The sequence below is a fragment of the Meles meles genome, chromosome 9, assembly GCF_922984935.1.
Source record: "Meles meles chromosome 9, mMelMel3.1 paternal haplotype, whole genome shotgun sequence".
Taxonomy (NCBI): Eukaryota; Metazoa; Chordata; class Mammalia; order Carnivora; family Mustelidae; genus Meles; species Meles meles.
This window is the reverse complement of record NC_060074.1, coordinates 3215917-3243591: the sequence shown is the minus strand read 5'-3', so window position 1 is coordinate 3243591 and position 27675 is coordinate 3215917. Positions and strand designations below refer to the sequence as shown.

At 45.2% G+C, this 27675-nt stretch overlaps 1 protein-coding gene across 5 annotated transcripts in view; it reads left to right on the top strand.

Moving 5' to 3' along the window:
- The first annotated feature begins 1099 nt into the window (after window positions 1-1099).
- HIBCH (3-hydroxyisobutyryl-CoA hydrolase) overlaps window positions 1100-27675 on the top strand; it is a 104442-nt gene continuing 77866 nt past the window's right edge. For 2 of the 5 annotated variants that reach the window (XM_046019700.1, XM_046019696.1), the window contains exon 1: window positions 27518-27645. In XM_046019700.1, the coding sequence (XP_045875656.1) occupies window positions 27556-27645 (90 nt within the window). In that variant the 5' untranslated portion in view covers window positions 27518-27555. Of the gene's footprint in view, window positions 1232-1557; window positions 1944-8275; window positions 8319-13489; window positions 13518-27517; window positions 27646-27675 lie in introns of those variants that run through there. The other 3 variants (XM_046019699.1, XM_046019697.1, XM_046019698.1) reach the window with 3 other exon arrangements.

Below are 27675 nucleotides of genomic sequence, written 5' to 3'. Positions count from 1 at the left end.
AATGTGTCAATACTTGAGTGGTATAAAATGTTTGGGGCTGGACATCTGGTGTATCTGGATACAGAGAAACATTCTTCTGAATCGACTTAACATTGAATCCTAATGGATAAGGTAACCTTTGATTTCATTTAAGAGTAAGCTACTTTCTGAACATAATTATGCTTTCATTGATAACAGTAACTTTCAGTTTTGTTGGTAAAGATGTGTCTATCACCTCTTAATAAGACAAGTTTTGTCTGCCATTGAGGAAGAGTGGGGGGATCTATAACTTTCCCAAAAAACTTGACATGTACCAGTCCTAATGTTAAAACTTCTGCTTGGTAAGGCCGGGATTAAACTACACCAGGATTCTATTATCAAGTGTGTATTTCATCTGATTCTCAAAGAAGAGAATACTAAATCTTTATTTTTCGTTAAAAAAGTCTTAAAATTCATGCAAAGTCTTTCATGTCAATGCCTGCTGGTCAGGTCTAGCCCAAGAGAGACTCTAGGGAACAAAAAAGAAATATTTTTCCTTTTTTAAAGATTTATTTATTTATTTGATAGAGGGGTGAAGGGCAGAGGGAGAATCTCAAAAACACCCCCCACTGAGAGGGGAGCCCAACATGGGGCTGCAACCCCCATCCTGAGATCCCGATCCCAGCCAAAGCCAAGAAGAGTCACCTGCGTCACCCACCGAGCCGCCCCGGGCCCCTCCCAGGTGCGACCTCTTTCCTCCCAGTCCTCCAGGCTCAGCTCCAGGCCGCTCCTTCCACCCCGCCCCACCCCGCCCCACCCCGCCCCACCCCGCCCCACCCCGCCCCACCCCGCCCCACCCCGCCCCACCCCGCCCCACCCCGCCCCACCCCGCCCCACCCCGCCCTCGCCTTCGCCTTCGCCTTCGCCTTCGCCTTCGCCTTCGCCTCCGCCTCAGCCCCGCCCCCTAACCAAGCCCCACCTCCATCCTCTTCCCCCGCCCTCTATCCATTTCCGCCGGCAGCGTTTCTTGCCCCGCCCCTCAGCGTCGCGCCGCCGGCGAGGGGGCGGGGCGGAAAGCCCGTCGTGGGCCTCTCTGGCCGCCTGGAGGACCCGTCCTCTGTGTCTGGCGGCGCAGGGCGGAGCCGGGCGGCGGTGGGCGGGTCTGACGGGAGACCACGCGAGGTCGCGAGATCCCGCGGGGCAACGCCCCCTGCCGCCTTCCGCGCGCGGGTACCTGAGCCATGGGGTCGCCGACGTGGAGGCTCGTGTCCGGGTGAGCGAGCGAGCGGCCTAGCGCGGGCTCCGGGGCTGTCGCCGAGGGACAGAGGGTGGCGCGCCGGGGGGGACGGCCCGGCCTCGAAGTCCCCGGCGGCCGTCGGGGGCACGACTCGGACCCGAGCGCACGCCCCGCCCCGTCCCGCGCTCCGGTGCTCCCTCAGCCTCGCCCGCCCCGCCCCTTCCTTCGCGGTGCGGTGCGGTGCGGCGTGCGGGCCGCGGGCCTTCGGCGTGCGGGGCGTCCGCGGTCGGTCCTGGGCGGCCCCGAGGCTCGCGTCTGCCGGCCGCCTGCGCTCGTCCGGGCTGGGGGCTTCGGCCGGGGCGAGGCGCGCAGGGCAGGGTCCGGGGGGCCGCGGTCCGCGTCGGAGCCGAGGGGGGCGTTCCGGTGGCGGAGACCGGTTCCTCCCCCGCAGGCGAGTGCGCGCCGGGTGAGGCCGTGCGGAGCCGCAGACCAGCCCCCGCCAGCGGGCAGCGAGGGGAGCCGCGTCGGCGTCCCCGCACCCCGAGGTCCGGGGTCCCCGCGCGTGCGAGCGCCCAGGCGAGTCGGCGCGGGCCCGTGTTGCTCCCCGAAGTGCCGAGCGAACCCCAAGTTGTTGGGGAAGCGGATTGGGAAGACCGACCCGTTAGGGAAATCGGGTGCCTGGGGACGGAATCGGCCACCCCCGGAGCTCGGGCGGGCTTCAGCCTTCGCTGCCCTCACGGAGCCGCTGGTGCGTGAGTGCGGGACGGCGCGGGGCTCACTGGGGACGCCTGTGCCAGGGCTCCGGGGTGGGTGCGGCCCTAGCAGAGACCTGAGCCCGGTGTCGCCTCGTCTGCGGTACCCTGACCCGCGAGTGCGTGGAGGAACGGGGCCGCAGGGTGGTGTGCGAGGAGGTCGGTCCTCTGCGCTGCGGGGACACTGCTGAGCCGCCTCGGACTCCTCCTGAACTCTGTGTCCCTGCGCTCTGGCTCTGTCCCATGTGCCTCCACTCATTCTTACCTGTCACCGCGCCCCTGCAGCTGCTGAGCATCCTGGGGAGCCTTCCCAGGTCAAGTACCGCCCTGAAGACAGCTCTGGGATTCGTCTCATCTTGATCTGTCCCGAGTGCGAGTCACCGCTGCCTGCACGGGTCGTCTGCTCCTCAGCTGCGGGTTTGCACCCGAGTATAACCCGCACTCACCGGTGCTTTCAGCGTCTTGCAGTTTCTCTTCTAGATTTTTGAAGTTCTCTGACTTCTCCTGCACTCCCAGCCCTTATTCCTTCCTGCTGATTCAGATTTGAATAATCCTCTCGGATTTCCCAGCCGTTTGTCTTGCAGAAACTTAATTCGTGGCCTTCTGAGTCCAGTAGCTTCTGCCTGTGCCTGCCAGGGGGTCTTGCTAAAGTTCACTCAGGGCCTGCCATCCTTTTGCTAAGAAGTTCTTATGGAACTTTTTATGGAATTAAGTAAGAATTTCCTAGCTCGATTTCAAAGATTTGACTCAAATTTACTTCATGGATTCTGTAATACTTAGGGTTATATTCTAGCTTCTGGGAGTTCTAGACACTTCTGTTACCCTGTAGCCAACCTGAGCTACTTGCTGCTGTTTCTTATCAAGACCCTTGAAGTCCCAAAAGAAAGCAGATAAGAAACAAATGTTTAAACAGAGGTAATACTTAGTTACAAACTGCGATAAGTGTCTGAAGGGAAAGTACAAGTATGAGAGAGATTTAGAAGTGAAAGAGAGGGTGGGGGGACTCTCCCAAGAGGTTGGTCTTTTAAGTGGCCCATAGTACTCCTGGCTTTCTGCATCGGCTCTGTACTCTGCGCAACTACACTGTTTCGCCGCTTGCTTCTTGAGCTGTCTCCTCTTCTACATTGTTTCTGGAGGCGCGATATTTGATTCTGTTACATTTTGTTCTGTGTTAGGAGTCCCAGACCCAAAGGCAGAGGCTGAGAAGGAAGCATTGAGTAATGCTGGCTAGACATCAGCGGGGCGGGGACTAGTAGGGAACCTGTGAGTTAGGGAAAGTGCCCTGTCTAAAGGAGCTGCTTCTCATCCCGGGCAGGCCTTGTTGCCATTGTAGAATGGAGACCCAAGCTTTCTGTAACTATTTTTTCTGGGAAACGGAATTTTTTGGTGAAATCTCTTGATTTTAAATGTCTAGTTTTAAAACACTGCTGACCAGAAAAAACACATTAGTAGACCCGGGCAGCATTCAGGCCACTGGTTTTCAAATACAGCTGTCTCATTCCTCAAGGACGGGGGAGACGTTCTTACACCTCAGCCCTTATCTCTGCCCGTGACTTTGTGACCTAGCTTCAGTTCTGACTTCTCTTTCAAACTCCAGCCTCTACTTGCTGTCGAATGTTTCCATTTATGTCAATACAGTCTGAAGAAACGAAATGGACTTCATATTTCATTCTACAAACCGGCTCGTTTCCTTGCCAGCCTTTTCAGTACCTGTAGTCTCTCAGCTATCCTAGCTTGAACTCTTGTAATTGTTTTTAGCAAAGTTCTTTTCCGTTGAGTTTTAACTTCATAATATCTCCTAAGAAATCATTCCTGTGTTTCTACAGCTGCTGTTCATCAGTTCATGCCTGAATTTCTTGGTCTTGGGCTTGATTTTCTGTTCTATTCACCTTCTACCTTGCCTACTTCAGCTATAATCTTCATTAAGCACTTTAAAAAAATATTTTATTTATTTGACAGACAGAGATCACAAGTAGGCAGAGAGGCAGCCAGAGAGAGAGGGGGAAGCAGGCTCCATGCTGAGCAGAGAGCCCGATGCGGAGCTCGATCCCAGGACCTTGAGATCATGACCTGAGCCGAAGGCAGAGACTTAACCCACTGAGCCACTTGGGCGCCCCAAGCACTATTTTCATTATTTCATCTTCAACAGTTCCATGAAAAGTTTAATTTTGTAAACTCGTGTGATTTATTGAGTAATTTGCAGAAATCTCCTAAATCCTAGTGTTTTCATCCTTCTAAGACAGTTGTTTCTAACTTCAGCATGTATCAGAATCACCTGGAGGGTTTGTTAAACACAGATTTTTGGGCTCACCCCGCAGTTTTGAATTCAGTAGGTCTGCGGTGGGGCTGACAGTTTGCATTTCTGACATGCGCCCCTGAGATGCTGGTGGTGCTGGTCCAGGTACCACACTTTGAGAACAGCTGCTCCCAGCAGGCAAGTTGAGCGTCACCTGAAGGAAGGAGTCTGAGAAAGTGATTCAGTAAATTAGCAGTAGCTGGAAGGTGCATGGCCTCTTCATGTCCACCAGATGGCAGTGCTGGAACCACCAGGAGGGAAGGAGAAGCCCTTCAATTCAGAATTATTGGGGGACTGAATAATCAAATTCCTTTTTGAGATGTTAAAGTTAAGAGCAGATTTTAGATAACGGTTGAGTAGAAATTGGGACAAGTAAAATTAAGGTGTCTGTATGGAGTCTGGTAAGGAACGTATTTGTACTTAGGTTTTTCTGTTTTGTAGCAATTGGTCCAGAGCTTTTGGGATCTTGAAAATTCTGTTCACGGTGCAGTGCACTTGCACTTTGTAGGTGTACATTAACTTTCTTTGAATGAGCTACAGTTCTGTCTCAGGAGTGAAACTAGGACTTGAAGCTAGGTTTGGGTTCTCCGTGCCACAGGTAGTGCTTAAACTGTTGATAAGACCTTGAACTGGCATTTGGGTACTGGTCTCATTAAGGAGTGCAGGGTTATTCTGGATCTAAAATTAGTGCTTAAATTTTCCTTTCTTAATTCAGTTTTATTTTTATGGAAGTTTTTAAGTTCAAAAAAATTTTTTAAATGGTGCTTCAGGGGGCGCCTGGGTGGCTCAGGGGCTTAAAGCCTCTGCCTTCGGCTCATGTCATGATCTTGGGGTCCTGGGATCAAGCCCCGCATAGGGCTCTCTGCTCCGCAGGGAGACTGCTTCCTCCTCTCTCTCTCTGCCTGCTTCTCTGCCTACTTGTGATCTCTCTCTGTCAAATAAATAAAAAGTAAAATCTTTAAAAAAAATGGTGCTTCAGGATATATATTGTTCAGATTTTAAAAGTCTATATGAAATCCCTATTTAGAAAATACCCCTAAATAAGCTAGTATCTGTCATTTCAGTTTAATTTTTTCATAAAATACTGATTTTAATGGCAACTTTTAAAAATCATTTGGGGAAGCTTCAAACAAAATGCTTATTTATGCCTGTGTCGCACCCTCAGAGTGTGACTTAATTGGTCTTGGGTATGAACTGGGCTTTGGAATGTTTTACTGGAGTTTCCAGGTGATTCTAATGTGCAGACAAGTTGTGGGATTACTGGGCTAGAATAAGTCTTTTACTTGCGGTAAGACAAATTCAAAATATGCTAGTCTAGAAATGTGAAGTGACAGACTTAAACAAATTAGTGTTTTCCCTTTTTTTGGGATAGTGGTATTCAATTTAAAAGTAATATAAGAAGAAGGTAAAAAGAATTCTGGAGAGATGTATTACAAATATTTTTATAAATTCAGTCACCTAAAATGTGGTTTTAATGGTGACAATGGGCATATTACGTTTTTTGTTTTGTTTTGTTTTTAAAGATTTTATTTATTTATTTGACAGAGATCACAAGTAGGCAGAGAGAGAGAGGAGGAAGCAGGCTCCCCACTGAGCAGAGAGCCTGATGCAGGGCTCAGTCCCAGGATCCTGAGATCATGACCTGAGCTGAAGGCAGAGGCTTTAACCCACTGAGCCACCCAGGCACCCTATATTATATATTTTTTTTAATGCCTCAGCTAAACAGTTGCCCCTCAAATCTCAAAGTATCCTTGAAAAATTAATGCATTGGTGATTTATAATTTCCCTCAGGTAGTATATGTATCAAACCTCATGCACAGTCCTTAATCGGGCTGCTGCTAGAGATTTCTACCTTTGACCTTATTTCAAAAATCTTAAATTTTACTTCTTGATCCCACCTGGGATGGAGCCCAAAGCATCAAGCTTCCTGCTCATTGGCGAGCCTGTTTCTCCCTCTCCTCCTACCCCTGCTTGTGCTCTCATGCTCTTTCTGTCAAATAAATAAAATCTTTAAAAAGCTTGAAGCATAAAAACACAATTTGATGAATTTTCACAAACCAAACCTATCCATTTTGCTGGCACCTGGATCAAGAAAAAAAGATAGTACGATGGGGCCCCTGGGTGGCTCAGTGGGTTAAAGCCTCTGCCTTCAGCTCAGGACATGATCTCAGGGTCCTGGGATCAAGCCTCCAATCGGGCTCTCTGCTCAGCAGGGAGCCTGCTTCCTCCTCTCTCTGCCTGTCTCTCTGCCTGCTTGTGATCTCTGTCAAATAAATAAATAAAAATCTTTAAAAAAAGAAAAAAAAGATAGTACGAGCATCTCAGAGGCTTTCCTCATGTTCCTTCTAGTCACCACCCATTCATTCCTATGGTGCTTTTACTTGTTTAGTTGTAGTGGTCGCGGAGTACTGAAACGTGCTCTTCTGAAGTCTGTAGCCGAGTTAACTTTTGCACATGTGTATACAATCCTGTAACCATCATCGGGATAGAGATAATTTTTACACTCCAGATTTCTTCCTGCCCCCTTCCAGCTTCCCCCACCCTCTACCACTTTGACTTCGGTTATTACTAATCACTTTTGCCAAGCTGTGTCCTAAGCTTCCTGTGCCTAGCCAAACACTTTTGAAACAAACTTAGAGGTTTTATGTTTATTTTATAGTTTGCTTTCTTTTTGTAATTTCTATCATGACTATTTTCCATAAGTAGTACTTAAATATTTTTAAATAAATATTTTTGTTGGGTTTGTAATGGTTTTGTATAGAGGACCATTTATAAAATACCACTAGAGGTGACTGGACCAAGTTGCTGCCTGCAGCCTTTGCCTCCCCACCTCCAACCCCAAGGTCAGTAAAAAGGAACTCACCTTTAACCACAGTGGAGCCCATGACCGCAGAAAAAGAACAGCAAGGAGCAGTTGAATATATTAACGACGTACAGAATGCAGTAGACTTGAACAAGCCAATGAGATTTTGAAGTAGAACAGACGTATAACTCTGCTGACCACCTTTTTTTTTACCCCAAGACGTTGGAATTGATTTCCCAAATCCTACATTTGTGGGTTAACATTTATCACTTATCCGCAAGTGTCTGCAGTGCATTATTTGACAGGAATTGAAGTGACAGAATTCTAAGATACTAAATCAGGTTACAGAATAGATCTTTATTTTGATGGAAAACCTGACTTTGAAAGTAAAGTTCTTTCCCAAGAATTTCGTCCAAATCAGAGTGGTGATCCATCTTCAAAGTCCACTGATACCAAATGGAAATCTAGAAAGGATTTGACAGAATGTTAAAGTTAGATGCAGAGTAAAGTCAGCAGGAAGAGAGAGCATGAGTTTACTTTGGTTTACTGATTTTTTTTTTTTTTTTTAGATTTTATTTTTATTTATTTATTTGAGAGAGAGAGAGCATGAGAGGGGAAAGGTCAGAGGGAGAAGTAGGCTCTCTGGTGAGCAGGGAGTCCGATATGGGACTCGATCCCCGGACTCCAGGATCATGACCTTAGGTGAAGGCAGTCCTGTAACCAACTGAGCCACCCAGGCGCCCCTTACGGATGATTCTGATGGAGGTGCAGGTGAGTTCAGGGAAGGTCATCAGAGATGATATTTGCCCAAATCTGTTACAGGGCTGCTTGGTTCTTGATGTAATGATGAAGGGGGTGAAGATGATGATGAGTTGGAGGAAGGAGAGGAGGAAGAATTAGAAATGACTAATGGAACTCTCATGGATTCTAACATTCTACAATTTTCTCCAGGCCCTGGGAGCAAGTTGCCGGCTTCCCACCTCCCCCACTTCTCGTGTTCAGTTGCTTTTTTTTTTTTTTTTTTTTTTTTTTGGAGGTCCTATCTCCTTTATACCATGGTTTCCAGTTTGTTTTGGGAGGGACATACCTTGAACAGAATGAAGGGGAAAAGAATCTCTACCCTTTTTTGTTTCAAATTCATTTTTTTCCTAATGCCTTTTAGAAGAGGCTAAAACGAAAGGAAATATGGTGTTTGTGCACTGAGACATTGTATTCTATGTCTGTTTCAGGTTTAATTCATTGAACAGGACTAATGTCATACTGCAGCATTTGGTAAGTTTGCATTTTGTTTTGTTGGCACTGTTAGATTACGGTGTAATGTAAAATGTCCTCGTTAGGGAAGTGGAGGCATATTGGCAGATTTTGTTGTCCTTATGCACCGTGGTTCCCAGTTTTATAGTGTCAAGGCTTGACACACAACTAGGAGATGGGGTAAGGTTGTGCATAAGAGCACGGACCTTCAAGTCCGAATGCTTGGGTTGAAATAATGGGGCCACTGCTTAATCTTCGGTAGAGTACCTCATCTCTCTCAACTTCTTTTTAGACATTGTCAGGTGGGGATAATAGTCTATCTTACAGTGCTTATGAATAATAAAACTTCATTTAAAAATCTAGTGCTTGGCGTGTAATCATTTCATACCTGCTAGCTACAATTGTACTTGAAATAGTCTTCCGGAGCTTAGATGCCTTTGGTACCCTTCCAGAGATACTTTCAGTTTACCATTTTATGAGGAAGAAATAATGTTTACTCATTTTTGTTTCTCTGTACTATGGACTGAGTCTTTGTACCATCCCGGAATTCATATGTTGAAATCTCACGCCCAGTGTGATGGTATTCGGAGGTGGGGCCTGTAGGAGGTGATGAGGTCAGGAGGGTGCTGTTCTCATGAATGGGGTCAGTGACTCTGTAAGAGACACCCCAGAGAGCTTCTCACCTGTTTTGCCTGGTGGGGGAGGATGCAGTGAGAAGACAGCCTACTGTGAACCAGAAAGAGGGACTTGATGAGGCACTGAATTAGCAGGTCCCTTGATCATGGACTTCCCAGCCTCTAGCATTGTGAGACTGTCGTACTGAGCCACCCAGTCTGTGGTGTTTGTCTTACAGCAACCCACACGGACTACGATACTCTCGTACAGTCTGACGGTGCCTTGCACATAAAAACGAGTCACTCTGCTGTAGCACTTACTGTAGGCCACGGCCTCGTCCAGCACTTGGAGGGACTGCTCCGTTGGTTCTCTTCGTGGTCCTGCAGAGTCGGCACCACAGGTCTTTTATCTGCAGTTCGGAACCTCGGAATCGGAGGTTGCGGTTAGTTTGCGATAAGTGCATTTTGTGACAAAAATCTGACTCGAACGTACTTGAAGCTCTTTTTTCTTTATTCTGACAAGTGCAGATGTTCATAGTTTGATGCAGAAGTGTTAAAGCATTTTATCCCAGTGTGCTGACCAGGTTCCACTTGGGATTTTTTATTTTCTTTAATACATATTGTGTTACCTTTCCAAAATCTAGAAAATTTTCTGGATTTCAAGACACATCCGGACCCAAGGGTTTTTGGTTAAGGGATTATGGCCTTATCCCTGTTTAATGGGTTAGAAATGGAGGGACGGAGAGGCTGTGTAATATGCCTCCGTGTCATTCAGCTGGTAAACAAGAGGTGGGATTTGAGTCGATTCTGGCTCTGTAGACTTTCCTGCGGCGCTCCCTGTGCAGCAGACGCAGAGTGGGTGTTCGGTACCTATGGTAGAATGCGTCTCAGGCCTGAGTGGAGACGAGCGAGTGAAGACTGGAGTCACCCTTCCTACCCTTGATTATTTAGTACGTAGACATAGGAACTGAGGCATTTCCTGGAAAGAGAACATAAAACAATGCTGCTGGGGGGCGCCTGGGTGGCTCAGTGGGTTAAGCCGCTGCCTTCGGCTCAGGTCATGATCTCAGGGTCCTGGGATCGAGTCCCGCATCGGGCTCTCTGCTCAGCGGGGAGCCTGCTTCCCTCTCTCTCTCTCTGCCTGCCTCTCTGTCTACTTGTGATCTCTCTCTCTGTCAAATGAATAAATAAAATCTTTAAAAAAAAAAACAGTGCTGCTGGTTCCTATTTACACGTCAGCCCCCAGGTAGAATAGAACGATAAGACAGAATCCTGTTCCCCTGGACTGTGGTTACCTAAGGCACAAACTGCATGGATGGAGGGAGGTAAACTGAACTTTCATCAGGGCCTGAGGGCTGAATTGTCTTGGTCCCAGTGTTGGCTTTTAAAGATTTTATTTATTTATTCGTCAGAGAAAGTGAGCAGAGACGGACAGAATGGCAGGCAGAGGCAGAGGGAGAAGCAGGCTCCCCGCCGAGCAAGGAGCCCGATGCGGGACCCGATCCCAGGACGCTGGGACCAGGACCCGAGCCGAAGGCAGCCGCCCAACCAACTGAGCCACCCAGGCATCCCCCAGTGTTGGCTTTTAGATGCCCTTCAGAAATAGGCCGTTTCCCAGGCAGTCCTTCTATGGCCCTAATGCTTGAGTCTGTACGATTCCGAAAGTCTGTTTTCTGTCGCACAGTATGCTTGTTCCAGGCGGCAGGAATGGTGACAGAGGAGAAGGAAGGTCACTTCAGGGCTTTCGGAGTATCTGTTACACGGAGTGCGAGGCAGTGATGGGCCTGGAGAGTTTACTCAGGATGTGGAGAGACTGTGTGGGTGTTTTTGAAGTTGATAGGGAGTCATAGACCATTTCTGAATGACAGGGACAGGATTGTAATTGTGTTTTAGCAAAATTGCTCTGGTGGCAGTGTGAAGGGTAGACCGTCAGACAGAGGTTCTGGAAATCTGCCAGGAAAGACGATTGTAATAATCCTGTGTGGCTACAATATGGGAATAGAACGGTATGAATAGATAAGAGTCATTTTAGAAATGGATTCTCTGGTACTTGGTAACTGCCTCAAATTGTTGGCAGAGGGGGAGGAGAACAAGTAGGAATCAGGGATAGCACCAACATTTTGAGCTTTGTTGACTGAGAAAATGGTGATGCCTTAACCTGTTATAGGGGACAGAGGAGGAGAGACAGATTTGTTGGGGAGAAATTTGTTGGTGAATTTGGTTTTTACCAAATTGATCATGGGGCACATGTCATTGCTCCTGCAGTTCTAGTAGGCAGTTGGAAGTAGGGGTGTGGTCTTCTGGAGAAGTGAAGATACAGATGAAGGTTTGAGCCAGGCGCTTAGATGTAGTAATTATAGATGTAAAGGAGAGGGTATCACAAAAGGTGAGAGAAAAGAGTATTGCCATGTGGAAGAATTTAGTGACCCAGTTTGAAGTCAGGAAGGATGGAGTGAAGCTTGAGTCTGTGTTTATTAAATGCTGTTTCGTACTAAGAATCTTGCTTACATTGTGCTTCGTGTCTTATTTGGGTTACAGTGCTTTAAATTCAGTGGCATTCAACATTAGCTGGAAATTGATGAAAATCTTAGGAGTGAGAAGGCTATGTGATGGGGGTAAAGAGGAAAGTCAGATGTCAAAAGAAATCATGTTCTGCTTCAGGTAGGATATTTTCTCGGGTGTGTCTTTGGTTGCAACCTGGTTTGATGGCAGCGGATGTTACGTATATGAAAGGTGTAAGACTGGGATTTGGGTATCGACAGTGCAGCTTGCTCTAGGCTTATGTCACAGCAGGACTGTATCACTAGAATAATGAATTGTTCGTTCAGCTTATTAAACATTTTTGGGATGCCTCCTATGTACCAGGTACTGGTTTTTCCTCAGAGGAAAGTTTCATTTCTCACAATGTTTATGAAGGCTCTGAAGTGTTTTCCAAAATGTGGCCTGCAAGGGTGGCTTGCAGTGGCAAGTGGGTGGCTCAGTGGGTTAAGCCTCTGCCTTCGGCTCAGGTCATGATCTCAGGGTCCTGGGATCGAGCCCCGCATCGGGCTCTCTGCTCATCGGGGAGCCTGCTGCCCCCTCTCTCTCTGCCTGCCTCTCTGTCTACTTGTGATCTCTCTCTCTGTCAAATAAATAAAATCTCTAACCCTCCCCCCACACACAAAATAAAAAAAATGTAGCCTGCAAAATACAAGCCCCAAGAGGTAAATATTCCATGAAAAAAAATGTTTAATCATGTAAGAAAACTCATTGTATTTTAAATGTTTACATTTAATATTTGCGTATTAAATACAAAAAATGTCTTATAATAATGAAACTTACTTTACATTGGTTTAAGTTGTTTCCCACACTGATTTGACCATGGGCCATTTTATCCTTCTCATCTTTTTGTACACTTGGGGGAATGTTGTTATTATGGATTTTGCCAGAGTAGATATTCCAAAGTTGAGTGTGTCTTAGGGATTTTATTTCGGCAGACTTCATGCGTTCAGTTTAGCACAGCTGTGTGTTGATGGTGTTCATATATTTTAGCGAGTTTCCTTCATTTCTCTTTTGAATAGATGTAAATAATGGGTAACTCAGGCTTCACAGGAGTGGAAAGAGTTCTGTGTGTGGGGATAAAGTGGGTGAGATGATATCATTTGAAGAAGGTAATTGGGACACTCAGATTAGGAGCTGTAATGGTTAGACCGTCTATTCTAGAATGAGAGAAACCTGGGTTTCTCTCTGGTCCTGCCCCAGAGTTGTGTGATTCCAGGTAAGTGATCTAACTTCTCTGGGCCTTAGCTTCCTTTTCTGTGGAAAGGAATTTCTGGTATATAATTCATTAGGGGGGGTTTTGAGGATTACGTGAAGAGTTTAGTCAAGTGTTTAGCATAGTGTCCATGGAAAACTTTTAAAAAGCAAATTAAAAATAAGGAACAGATTTTGCTGATTGGCTAAGAAAATATTTGAAAATAAAAGTAAATGTGGGGGCGCCTGGGTGGCTCAGAGGGTTAAGCCTCTGCCTTCGGCTCAGGTCATGGTCTTAGGGTCCTGGGATTGAGCCCCGCATCGGGCTCTCTGCTCAGCGGGGAGCCTGCTTCCTCTCTCTATCTGCCTGCCTCTCTGCCTACTTGTGATCTCTGTCAAGTAAATAAATAAAATCTTAAAAAAAAAAAAAAGTAAATGTGAACCTGTTGTCTTTCCTGGATGAACAATAAAGATTTAAGAAAGTTCTAATTCCCACCTTAAATTACTTTGCCTTCTTTAAGATAGCTCTGGCTAGAAGCATTTCTTCTTTCCCTTCTGTGTTCTTCTTTATCCCTTCTGTTGCCCCCTTCTCCCCGCCCCCCAACTTTGAGTTGTACGAGGATTTCATTTCTGACTCTAGTCTCTGTAATATTTCCTAATATGATAAATTTTTCTTCAGAGAACCTTTTCTAGGTTTTAGTTAAAAACTTGCGATACTTTTGGAAAAGGGATTTATTTTTTTCTACAGAATTAACATAAATTATGCTAATACTGGATAGTTCATCTCTTTTTCTTGTACCCTTTTGCTTGAATAATTTTGTTTAGTGCGCTAATATTTGTTTTTAGGTTTTGAGAAGGCTATCAGTCTTTCCAGGTAGGAAAAAAAACCCTTTATTCATCTATTCATTTCCGTCATTCTAGTAGCATTAACAGGAGATTCTGGAATATTCTTTCCCCAAAGTCTGACCCTCTGAAAAAGTCCTGCAAAAACACTTGGCTTAAGGTCTTGGAGATCCATGCTTAAAAATACTCGTGCATGGCTGTAATAGCGGAAGTCGAAGATCCCTCGGTGTTTATCAGTAGGGTACTGACCCAGTTGGCGTGTGAGGATGCACAGCTGTTCACAGTAGGTAGCGTGCATGTGCACTCAGCAAAGTCCTGAGAAATTCTGTAGGTGAAGTGGCCTGTTTTCAACAGATTGTAAGAAAAAGAGAGGGATGAAGGGAGAGCTTGTAGATTAAAAGACTTGAAAAACAGGGTGCCTGGGTGGCTCGGTCAGTTAAATGTCTCACTCTTGACTTTGGTCTCAGGGGTGATCTCAGGGTTATTGAGCTCAAGCCCCGCATTTGGCTCAGTGCTGGGTGTGACGCCTGCTTGAGATCCTCTCTCTCCCTCCCCCTCCTCCCATCCCTCCACTTAAAAAAAAGAAAGGTTTAAAAATGTATCTATTTAAAAAAAAGATGATGTGTTTTTGCATGTACACTTAGTGTTTACTATAAAAACTAGGATAGGTATATTTTTAGAGAAAGGGAGAGGGCTGGGATTGGGATGGGTAGGAGGCCAAGGGCCTTAGGGGCTGGCTGGACTACACTGGGTTTGGGATTAATTTTTTACCCCGCTTACAAACTAGAGTTGGCCTTTTACTGTTTTATGGATGTTGGCAGAAGATGTGAAGCTCTTGAGGTAGAGCCCAAGGATTCTGTTCTTAGTGGCACATGGAGCAACATTGAACGTCAGATGTGTGTTGGTTTTCTCTTGCTCCCCAAGTTCTACAGGGGTGGCACGGAAGGCCCAGACGAATGTGCACGTGTGCAGTGGATCGCGTTGTAGGACAGCACTGCTGAATACGGGGAACTTCTGGTGTAGCCGGAACCTGCTCTCCGTCCCACGGGGAGACATCACCTTTTTTTTTTTTTTTAAAGTTACTTGCAGGGCGCCTGGGTGGCTCAGTGGTTTAAGCCTCTGCCTTCAGCTCAGGTCATGATCTCAGGGTCCTGGGATCGAGTCCCGCATCGGGCTCTCTGCTCGGCAGGGAGCCTGCTTCCCTCTCACTCTCTCTGCCTGCCTCTCTGCCTACTTGTGATCTCTGTCAAATAAATAAATAAAATCTTTAAAAAAAATAAAATAAAATAGTTACTTGCAGCAAATACAACCCTGAAAATGACCGAGGCAAAGAGCGGGGTCAGGCCCTTGGGTTCATGACATAAATAGCATTAAAGTACAAGGAGACCTCAGGGCCCATGGCAGGTAGCTTATTCTGACAGCCAAGTTAGAAATGCGTCATTGCAGACGTACGTAGTAAAAGGAGGCCAGACTGGAGTAGGGATTACTAGATTAGTCCAGTATGACTGTTGTCCTTACATAAAGGGAAGATTTGGAGATCAGTGTACTGGGAGGAGGCCATGTGAAGAGTGGAATTAGGCTGCTGCAAGGCCAGGATCTGTCGGAAGCTGGGACCGCGGTCTGGAACAGATCCTGTCCCCCAGCCATCTTGAGAGGAGCGTGGTCCCAGATACCCTCATCTCAGGCTCGTGGCCTCCAGACTGTGAGACAGTAGCTCTTGTTGAAGCCATTTAGGTTGTGGTACTTCGTTACAGCAGCCCTAGCAAATGAACACAGCCCCCGTGCCATGTTTGTCAAAATGAAGAACATTGGTATATTACTGTTAACCTGAAACTTTATTTGGATTTCACCATTTTTCCCCTTAACTTTCTGTTCCAGGATCCAAGCCAGAATACCATATTGCATTTCTTTGCCATGTCTCCTTAGTTTTCTGTAGTCTGTGACAGTTTCTGAGTCTTACTTTTTATGACCTTGAATGTTTGTGGGGGGAGTATTAGCCTAGAGAATATCCTCTAATCTGGGCTGTGTCTGGTGTTCTTGTTTGTTTTTAATCATCAGACTGCAGTTAAAACCTTTTTTTTTTTAAATTTTTTTGAAGAGGATATCACAGAGGAAAAGCCCTTCTCATCACATCGTGACCGGGTATCTGTGGGTTTTGATGGATGCGTCTGGGATGAGTGACAGTCACGTAACAGCTGGTGATGCTGACCTTTATTCCTCGGTTTCTCCTCTCCAGATACTTTCCTCTTTCCACCGTCTGTTCTTTGGAAGCAAGTTCAGCCCACATCAGAGGGTGAAGGGAGTAAGCTCTGCCTACTGGGAGGGAGATTTTTACATATATTATTTAGAAATCTTCTGTAAGGAAGATCATTCTCCATTTATTTATTCATTCAGTTATTTGTATCAGAGTGGAGTCATTGATTTTTATTTTATTCTTTGGGATACTCCAGTATCACATTATGTTGTGTTGTTCCTGAGATTCTTCTAGCTTTGGCCATTAGGAATTCCTTCATTTTGGCTCTTGTGTCCTTTTGATATGATTCTGTCCTTTTAATAGCTATATATTTTTAACACCTCCTTACTTTTTGGTACTAGAAGGTGTGCTCTGGGCTTCTCATGTTTTCCTTATCAGGAGTCAGCCATTTCTTCAAGAAGCCCTGGTTGTCTCTGTTGGAATCAAGATCTGCGCCTTGGGAGTGCTCTTTGATACTGGGGGATGATGGCTTTCTCCGGGGGACAGAGCAAGGGTGACGTATGTGTGTGTGGAGCAGAGTATATGAACACGGCGTACTAACCTGCATATCTGTACCTGTCTGTGGTCGTCTCCGTGTTCCGTGTGTTTGTCTTAGCTAAGCATGGGTTCGTACTGACGACATCCCCATTGCCGCAGGGCGGGGCTCATTAGAGCGTCCCTTCTTGCTTCTCGTAACTTTCCTCTGTTGCTCGTTTCACCTTAGTGTACCTGCGCAGCAGGTGCAGAATTGTGAACCACCCCCAGGAAAGACGAATTTACCAGCCAGAGCGCAGTATTGAAGTACAGTTCCTTTTGTATTCAGGTGACTGTTTTCCAGAGTCCCGGAGGGCCGCTCCCCGCAGCTATCACCAGGATTCCTCAGTGAGGTTATGTCAGACGTGTGTAATTCAGTTAGATTTGTCCTCGTCTGCATTCTGTGTTGGAGTCCCGTGGCGTCGTAGCCGCCTTCAATGTATACAGACTAGACCAAAGAAGAAGGTTTACTTTCTGTGACATCCATGTCTGTGGGTTTTGACAGATGCCAAAACCCTGCATCTACCACCCCAAGACGATGTAAGCGGTTCTTCCGCCCTAAAGCTGCCCCTGGTTTTACGTGCCCCCAACCACCGATCTGTGTTGTCCCTCTAAAGTTGTCCTTTGCAGAGTGTCTTAGGAATGGAATCATACAATATATGGGCTTTGGGGTTTGGATCCTTTCACTTGACAAAATGCATTTTGTCAAAATTTGTCAAAATGTTATGTGAATTGATAAAATTGATCCTTTTTTTTAAAATTTTTTTTTATTTCTTTGACAGAGAGAAATCACAAGTAGGCAGAGAGGCAGGCAGAGAGAGAGGAGGAAGCAGGCTCCCTGCCAAGCAGAGAGCCCGATGCGGGGCTCGATCCCAGGACCCTGGGACCATGACCTGAGCTGAAGGCAGAGGCTTTAACCCACTGAGCCACCCAGGCGCCCCAAATTGATCCTTTTTATCACTGAATGGTATACCATTTTGGGATAAGTTGTCCATTTCTGTGTTGAAGAGCATTTTGTTTACTTCCAGTTTTTATCAGTTATGCTACCAAACATTTTTGTACAGGCTTTTGTTGAACAGAACTTTTCAATTCACTTGGGTAAATACATGCGGTGGAACAGCTGGCTTGTATGGTAAGTCTATGTGTAACTTTATAAAAATTTGCTAGATTGTCTCCCAAAGTGGTCGTACGATTTTACATTTTCATCAACAAAGAATGAGCATGTCTGGGGGCGCCTGGGTGGCTCAGTGGGTTAAAGCCTCTGCCTTCGGCTCAGGTCATGATCCCGGGGTCCTGGGATCGAGCCCCGCGTTGGGCTCTCTGCTCAGCAGGGAGCCTGCTTCCCCCTCTCTCTCTGCCTGCCTCTCTGCCTACTTGTGATCTCTCTCTGTCTGTCAAATAAATAAAATCTTTAAAAAAAAATAAAAAAAAAAAGAATAAGCATGTCTGTTGTTCTGTATCTTTGGCAGCATGTTGTCTGTTTTTGGATTTTAATGTGTGTAGTGTTATCTCATTGTGGTTTTAATTTGCATTTTGCTAATGATCTTTTGATAATTTTTGAGCATTTCTTATGTTTGTCATCCTTCTATGTTTGGTGAAAATCTTCAGTTTTTTTTTTTTTTGCCCATTTAATACCGGGTTGTTTTTCTTTTTAATATTTTATTTATTTATCTGACAGACAGAGATCACGGGTAGGCAGAGGGGAAAGGAAGCAGGCTCCCTGCTGAGTAGAGAGCCTGATGTGGGGCTTAATCCCAGGACCCTGAGACCATGACCTGAGCCGAAGGCAGAGGAGTAACCCACTGAGCCACCCAAGTGCCCCGGGTTGTTTTTCTTATTGAGGTGTTTTTTTATTCCTTTTTTTCTTTCTCCTTTTTTTTTTTAGAGAAAGAGTGAATGGTTGGTGGGGAGGGACTGAGGGAGAATGAGAGAGAGAATCTTAAGCAGGCTCCATGCCCAGCGTGGGTCCCAACACAGGGCTCAGTCTCCTGACCCTGAGATCATGACCTGAGCCAAAATCAAGAGTCAGACACTTAACTGACTGAGCCACCCATGTGCCCCTTTCTTACTGAGTTTTAAGAGTTGTTTATATATTCTGGATGCAAGTTCTTTACCAGATATGTGAAAGGCAAGTATTTTCTTCCAATTTCTGGCTTGTCTTTCATTTTCTTAATAGTATCTTTTGCAGAATGGAAGTTTTTAATGTTGATTAAATTCAGTTTATCAGTGTTTTTCTTTTATAGATCATGCCTTTGGTGTTGTATTCCATTAAGCCTTAATGTTTGAAAGACACTCTGAACCAGAGTTTCAGGGATGTGGCCCTTATGATTGTTCCTGTCCCTTCTCTAGGGATAGGGTGCTTTTTTTCTTTGCGTTGCCCACCCCCCCCCCCCCCCAGCAGTTGTGGTTGGTAAACACTGACGTCCTTGGCAATGGTTTTATGGTGCTTCTCCCTGGAGATTAAGGCTTTTATTTCACAGGCCTCCATTTCCATCCCCCCACTGCAGCAAGGCCCCACTAGAACCCTGGGCTACAGGCTTTGAAGTCCTTCCTCACTAAAGTCCTTTAGCCTTTTTGTTTTTTATGGAAGATGAGGGGAAAGGATTTAGCTGCACCTGCTGTTTCTCTACCCCAGCCAACACCACACAGAGGAGCTTTCTTCAGTTTTCCCGGGAGAGCCTGGTTGGGTTCCAGGAGGAAAAGCCAGCCAGGATGGAAATCCCTGCATGACTGTAACCCCCAGGAGCTTCATACTATCACATTTGCCCACACTTGGTCTCTATCAAGTCATCAAAAATTCCAATTAATCTTCCTAAAAGCTTTTGCCTGCAGCTAGCAAATATTCTGGTCCCATGTCTCCCTGAAGGTACTGCAGCCATTTGCGCTGCACCTCCGTTCTCTGACTGAGCGTGCCAGAAACCGTTACTTTGCAGCCTGTTCAGCCTTTTTTCTCGTTACAAGGTCACGGTGAGCATCTCGCCACATCTCTGAGCTGTCTTTTCAGCTCTTAGCATCTCTGAAACCAAAGATTAAAGCTTTAAAGGATTGCCTCTGGTATTGGGTGATAATTTATATAAACTGTTCAGTGAAAACGATCATGAAACATTTTTTTGACAGGGGCCTGGTAAATTGCACTTGGTTCAAACAGAAATTTAATTAGTATGGAGAGAAAGTTTATTATACTTGTATTTAACATGTTTATATGATACGAAAACTTTTTTCGGTATTTTAAGATTGAAAATGATGTGGATATCTAAAAATGCAGGTTTATAGTGTACCATCTATCTTTTTCTATGAGTTAGGGTTGATCCAAGAAATAGAACCACTATGGGTATTGAAGGGGAGAAGTTGCCGTGTCCTTTGAACACAGCGTGATATCAAATCATTCCGAGCACCCAGGCAGTCGATCTGAAGATAGAGAACAAACTGCACAACTAGAGGGAGAAAGGGGGCCACGTGGTGGAAGATTGGAGGTGTGGAGACCTGATTTGGGGACAAAAGAATCATGGATGCTTTGTAGGGGAGGGAACCCTGATCAGGGAGCGAGGAGAGAAAGAGACTGAGTGTGAGTGCAAGTGCACGCACAGGGTGCAGGGCATTGCACAAGAAGAACACGTCCCCAGAACAAGAGGGGCTGATAACGGCAAGTTTTTACAAGCAGCAGAGCTCAGAGTATGAAGTTGCCGTTCCTGGGGTGGAGCCTGGCAGGCATAGAGGTGCTCCGTGGAGGAGGAGGGCGGAGGCCCGGTTGTGGACAGTGTGGTTTGAGGATCCCCTGGGTTGCACTGGGAGACGGTTCCCCTTCTTGCAGTGTATTTGGGAGACATGGCACTGCCTCCAGGGACAAAAGAGCCGGTGGGCACCATTGAGCTGCTCTGTTCGTTAGCATAAGAGACAGCTGCTGAGGGCCTCTAACCTGGATGCCGGCTTTTTGCTGTTTCACCATAAGCTCCAAGCCCCTGTGCATATAATGTATCTGCCCTTCTGGGAAAAAATGGCACCAGCCACAGCCCAGTGAGACCGTCCCCCAGAGGATCAGCAGATGTTAGTACTGTGCTGGGTCCCTAAATTTTGGAGTTTTGAAACCCAGCCAGTGTGCTTGAGATAAAACAGAGGAGTACTGGGCCAGCGGGTGGACAGACAGCTCGGACAAAGACAGGGTGAAGGCAGGGATCTGAGGGAAGCCTGGGACAAAGGAGGGGAGATTGTTTTTTCTTTTGTGAGTGTTTGCTCTACAGTGGCAGGCGCAAACCCCCCTCTTTGGGGACAAGAGAGCTGGCTGATGTCATTTTTATCCCCATCCGTCAGCACAGACGAGCTTCAGTGAGCAGCACAGTGCCCACCGTGGAGGCTTCAGTCACATACACCAAGCCTTGCGTCCCTGTGCAGTGCTTTTTTCGCGAGGGCAAGTGTGCCTGAGAGAGCAGCAGCGAGTCCCCCCTGACCCCTAGCCTCTCACCCACCAGTGTTGACCGTAAAGTGCTGCAGAGCTTCAGCTCTAGGGGAAATAGGATCTAACTGCCTTTTTTTTTTTTTTTTTAATATTTTGTTTATTTGACAGAGAGAGATCACAAGTAGGCAGAGAGGCAGGCAGAGAGAGAGGAGGAAGCAGGCTCCCCGCTGAGCAGAGAGTCCGATGCGGGGCTCGATCCCAGGACCCTGAGATCATGACCCGAGCCGAAGGCAGAGGCTTTAACCCACTGAGCCACCCAGGCGCCCCAGATCTAACTGCTTTTAAGGAGCAGACCAGAACACATCAAGTTAACACTTTCCGCACCGTGGTAATGCCCAAATATTCCCCCCTGCAGGCAAGGAGGAACTCTGCAGGGGACTGACCTGAAGGAAAGAGCAGTGAAAACAACTGCAGAGTGCACACAGCAGACACCAGAAACCCTTACTGAAGTGTCAGGCCCTGGGCAGTGTGTGACTTCTTCATAATGTCGCTGTTACTCTCAGGAGCAGGAAACATTACAGGCTTTCCTGACACACAGATAGACTAGACAAAGTGCCAAGAGGCAGAAATTCATCCCAAAAGAAAGAACAAGAGAGGTCAGGGCCAGGGAGCTAATAAAAACAGATACAAGTAATATACCGGACCAGAATTTAAAACAACAATCATAAGGATACTAGCTGGGTTTGAGGAAAGCATAGAAGACTCCAGGGAGTCCCTTACTGAACAGATAGAAGACCTAAAATTAAAAAAGCTATTACCAAGATGCAAAGCTGCCTGGATGTAATCACCACAAGGGTGGAAGAAGCAGAGGAATGATTAAGTGATACAGAAGATAAAATCATGGAAAATAATGAAGCTGAGGGGCACCTGGGTGGCTCATTTTGTTAAGTGACTTCCTTCGCCTCAGGTCATGATCTCAGGGTCCCGCGATAGGGCCCTGTGTCAGGCTCCCTGCTCCATGGAGAGTCTGCTTTTCCCTCTCCCTCTGCCCCTCCTCCTGCTCATGTGTGTGCATGTGTTCTCTCTCTCAAATCTTAAAAAAAAAAAGCTGAAAAGAAGAGGCAAAGAAAAATACTGGATCACAAATGTAGACTTAGGGGACTCAGTGACTCCATAAAGCTTAATTACATTTGTATCATAGGAGTCTCAGAAGAAGAAGAAGGAGGGGAAAAGAGGCAGAAGGTGTATTTGTGCAAATTATAGCTGAAAATGATCCTAATCTGGGAAAGGAAACATCCAAATCCAGGAGGTACAGAGAACTCCTATCAAAATCAACAAAAACACACCAGCACCAAGATACATCATAGTAAATTTTGCAAAATACAGAGGTAAGGAAAGAATCCTGAAAGCAGCAAGGGAAAGAAATCCTTAACCTGCAGGGGAAGATAAATAAAGTAAGCAGCAGATCTCTCCACAGAAATTTGTCAGGTCAGAGGGCAGTGGCATGGGATATTCAATGTGCTGAATGAAAAATATGCAGCCAAGAATACTTCATCCAGCAAGGCTGTTATTCAGAATAGGAGAGAGAAAGAGTTCCCCCCCACCAAAAAGCAAAACAAAACAAAACAAAAAAAACACCCACTAAAGGTATTTGTGACCACTGAACCAGCCCTGCAGGAAATATTAAAGGGGACTCTTTGAGTGGGAAAGGAAGATCAAAAGCAACACAGAGAAAAGCTCCAGAAACACCAGCTTCACAGGTAATACAATGGCACTAAATTACATCTATCAATGATCGCTCTGAATATAACTGGACTAAATGCTCCAATCAGACATAGGGTATCAGAATGGATAAAAAATAAGATCCATCTATATGCTGCCTACAAGAGACTCATTTTAGACCTAAAGACACCTGCAGATTGCAAGTGAGGGGATAGAAAACCATCTGTCCTTCTAATGGACATCAAAAGAAAGCCTGAATAGCCATGCTTTTATCAGACAAACTATATTTTAAACCAAAGACTCTAACAAGAGATGAAGAAGGGCACTGTATCATAATAAAGGGTTCTATCCAACAAGAAGTTCTAACAGCTGTAAATACTTATGCGCCCAACCTGGGAGCAGCCAAATATATAAATCAATGAATTGATTTTCCAATGAAACATAAGGAAGCTCGTTGATAATCAGTAATAGGGGACTCTAACACCCTACTTACAACAATGGGTAGATTGTCTAAGAAATCAACAACAAAACATGGGCCTTGAATGATACACTGCACCAGTTGGGTCTTACAGATACATTCAGAACATTCCATCCTGAAACAGCAGAATACATACTCTTTTTGAATGTGCATGGAATATTATCTAGAGTAGATCACATACTGGTCACAAATCAGGCCTCAACTAGATCAAAAAGAATGAGATCATACCATGCGTATTTTCTAATCACGACACTATGAAACTTGAAGTCAGCCACAAGAAAAAATTTGGAAGGAGCACAAGTACATGAAGGTTAAAGAACATCCTACTAAATATGAATGGGTTAACCAGGAACTTAAAGAAGAAATACAAAAAAAACATGGAAACAAATGAGAATGAAAACACGGTGGTCCAAAAATCTTAGGGATGCAGCAGAAGTGACCATAAGAGAAAAGTACATAGCAACACAGGCCTATCTCAAGGAGCAAGAAAAGTCTCAAAGGGGAACAGAATATACCACCCTTAAAATCTTTTACTTTGCCATGTGAATTATTTTGAGTTGAAGGCAGTCAAGATCCAGCAGACTCAGGAAATGTTTTTTTTTCCCTCCCTCTCAACTGCCTGAAAGAAATTAGAAAGAAGGATTGTACCAGGAAGAGCTCAGGGATACATATTATAACTTTTTTATATTTGAAACTTATCTGCATGGAAGGGCAAATACTTGTTTATAAACATTTGCTCTTTTTACTTCCTAGTGAATTGCTTTCCTCCCCTTTGAAGCATCAGACCCTGTTTCTTTCCTTAGCTCAGGATGGTTTATGAGCCTCAGTTGCCTGGCTGCCCCTTTGGTTCTCACATCTTTGAGGGGCTCCCTTAAGAAATGAACATTTTCTACTGTTAATCTGTCTTTATTTCTGGGGGGCTCTTAGTTAAGAACCTGGAAAGATAGAGGGAAACTTATTTTTCCTCCCCTACAGTTTTATGGAATAAAAGACTACGGGAATAAGATCTTCCACAATACTGACAGAAGCTATGAAAGAGTCTAGAGGAGGAATTATGGGTCAGAAAAGTTGCTCACCGTCTTCCTACACACGTACGAACACTAGTGGGTCAGTAGGAACTTCAAAGAAAACCTGAGAAGTCAGACACTTCCAGCTGCTAGAGTCAGACTGAAGGAGAAGGTGAAGTCTGGGGGAAGGCTGTATCTGCTCATGGACTTCGTATCCCTTTTGGTCTGGTTTTTTTTTTTTTTTTTTTCCTGATTTTTGTGTATAGATTTCTTTTACCACTTTTTTTTTTTTTAAAGTACCAATAAGGTAAGAAAACAAGTCATATAGCTTAGTATTTTTTTTAACAGATTAAAAAATAGACTTACTGTTATTTCTGAGGTCAGAGCTTAGAGGATGAATCAACAACAGATTTGTTAAGAACATAAGTAAGAACACTGTTTTACAATAACGTGTACCGAAACAAACTTAAGTACTGGAAACTATGAAAAATGGCTCTGTTTAAATGATTGAACATTTGCTCTTCCTTATGTACAGTTGAATTTCCAGTGGGAGAACAAGGATGCTTATGGCTCTCTGGGCCTTCCTTCATGAAAACCTGTCCTTAAAGCCTTCTGGAGTGCTCCCTGCGGCCGGTGTACGGTGTAGCAGGAAATAGGGGTTGCTCTCAGTGCACAGTGTATATGCATGTCATCCTGTCTTCTCAACTTCCTACACACGGGGGTCATTACTGGGGGTCAGCGGACCCCATAGTCAAACAAGGAAGTCCTCTGCAATAAAGCCTGTTAACAAAGTTCCCTTCTGGAGATGGCTTAGAACCTTTGAAGTCTAATTTATTACTCTTTTGTTTTTGAAAATATTTAAAATATTGGTTTGAATAGGTAGTAAATATATATGGTACAAAATTAAACAAGTTCAAAGGGGCCAAACAACAAAACGTCTTCCCACCCCGCTCTCATATGTCTGATTTTCGTTCCTGGAGGCAACCATTTTAGCAGTCTCTTGTGTATCTATCTAGAGATGCATTCTACATGTAGATATGTACGTGCCCATGAGCAGAGTGGGTGGGTAGCATTGCACACACACTGTTTTCACTGTTCGTAGTCTAAGTAATTCTAGGACTAGGTTCTATTCTAAATCAGTTGGCTCCATTCATTCAAAAGTTAAAAGTTAAGTATGTGTATACTCTGTATATACTACGTATATACTTTTGGTATGCGTATTTTGCTTATCTACAGAATCTAAATTTTAGAAATGGATGTACCTAGTAATCCATTTGACGAGTACCATTGTGTGAAAGATTTGCATTGATGTACAGGCATACCTCATATTACTGTGTTTTGCAAATACTGTTTTTTTGTTTTGGGTTTTTGTTTGTTTGTTTTTTTACACAAATTGAAAGTTTGTGACAACCCTGCATCAGTAGAAGAAATCTATTGGTGCTGTTTTTCCAACAGCATTTGCTCGCGGTGTGTCTCGATGTCACATTTTGGTAATTCTCACACAATATTTCCAATTTTTTCACTATTATTTTGGTGAACAGTGATCAATGATCTTTGATGTTACTGTTGTAATTGTTTTGAAGGCATCATGAACCGTGCCCAAATAAGATGATGACCTTAATTGATCAGTGTTGTGTCTGTTTTCACTGTTCCATTGATCTCCTGTTCTCTCATCTCCCTCTCTGTAGGCCTTCCTGTTCCCTGAAATACAACAGCATTGAAATTAGGTCAATTAATAATCCCCCCGTGGCCTTCCAAGTGACAGGAAGAGTCACATGCCTCACACGTTAAATCAAAAGCTAGAAATGATTAAGCTTAGTGAGGAAGGCATGGCAAAAGCCTAGGTCGGTCAAAAGCTAGGTCTCTTGCACCAGTGAGTCAAGTTGTGAATACAAAGGAGAAGTTCTTGAAGGAAATTAGAAGTGCTACTCTAGTGAACACATTAGTAAGAAAGTGAAGTAGTCATTTGCTGATATGGAGAGAGTTTTAATTGGGATAGATTACAGCTACAACATTTTTTTTTTTTTTTAAGATTTTATTTATTTGACACACAGAGATCACAAGTAGGCAGAGAGGCAGGCAGGGAGAGAGAGGAGGAAGCAGGCTTCCTGCTGAGCAGAGAGCCCGATGCGGGGCTCCATCCCAGGACCCTGAGACCATGACCTGAGCCGAAGGCAGCGGCCTAACCCACTGAGCCACCCAGGTGCCCCTACAACATTTTCTTAATCTAAGCCTAATCCAGAATAAGGCCCTAACTTTCTTCCATTCTGTGAAGGCTGAGAGAAGTGAGGATCCTGGAGGAGAAAAGTTTGAAGTTAGCAGAGGTTAGTAACATGAGGTTTAAGGAAAGGAGCCATCTCCGTAGTATAAAAATGCAAGGTGTAGCAGCAAATGCTGATTGGGAAGATGCAGCTCGTTACCCAGAAGGTCTAGCTAAGATAATGAAGGAGACTGCATGAAACAAGGTCTTCAGTATAGATGAAACAGGCTTCTGTTGGAGGACAAGGTTGTCTAGGACTTGCGCAGCTAGAGAGGAGACGTCAGTGGCTGGCTTCAGAGGACAGGCGGACTTTCTTGACGGGGTTAATGCAGCTCTTGACTTTCAGTGGAAGCCAGTGCTCATTGACTGTTCGAAACTCCTAGGGCCCTTAAGGATTATGCTAAATCTGTGCTTTATGAATGGAACAACGAAGCCTGAATGACAGCGTGTTTTACTGGCCATTTTAAGTCTGTCGTTGTAACCGACTGCTCAGAAAAGAAGATGCCTTTCAGAATACTGCTAATTGTCAATGCACCTGGTCAGCCAAGAGCTCTCATGGAGCTGCCCATGCAGCATCTGTTCTGCAGCCCTGGGTCGAGGAGCAATTCTGGTTTTCGAGCCTCAGTATTTAAGAAATACATCTCATAAGGCTATAGCTGCTATAGAGAGTGATTTCTTTGATGCATCCAGGCAAAGTAAGTTGAAAACCTTCTGGAAAGGGTTCATCATTCCAGTTGCTGTTAAGAACATTCATGATTCACGGGAAGAGGTAAAAGTATCGACATTCACAGGAGTTTGGCAGAAGCTGATCCAGCCCTGAGGGGCTCGAGGCTTAATGGGGGCAGCAGCTGCAGATGCGCTGACTGGAGTCAGCGGTAGAACCTGAAGATGGACTGAGTTGCTGGCAATTTCATGATAAAACTTTTATGAATGAGGAATTGTTTCTTATGAATGAACAAAGAAAGGTGCTTCTTGAGATGGAATCTACTTGTGAAGGTGCGTGAAGATTGTTGGAATGACCACAAAGGATTTAGACTCGTTACTTAAACCTAGTAGATAAAGCAACAGCAGGGTTTGAGAGGATTGACTCTAATTTGGAAGTTCTACTGTGGGTACGATGTTAACAGACGCATTGCGTGCTACGGACAAATTATGAGAGCAAGTGTCAGTCACTACAGCAAACTTGACTGTTGTCTCATTTTAAGAAATTACCACAGCCTCCGCCCAACCTTCAGCGCCTTCCGCCCTCAGCAGTCAGCAGCCGTCAACACTGAGGCAAGCCTCTGCCAGCGAAAGGAGTCTGACTCCCTCACTGGGGGCGCAGATGACGGTTAGCATTTAGTAGCAATGAGGTACTTTTTTTTTCTTCTCCCAGGGCCAGCGTATTCAGTCATAAAGCAAGGTCAGCACAATTATCAGGCAGGTTCGGACTTCCGGAGTTGATGCTGTTTTACCACGTTCTTTACTGGGCTGCTGCTTGGGTGTGGCCTCTTCTCCCCCTTCAGTTGTGGACTTTGTTTTTCAGTCTTCAGGTGGGTTTCTGGGGTGTTTAGAATGACTTG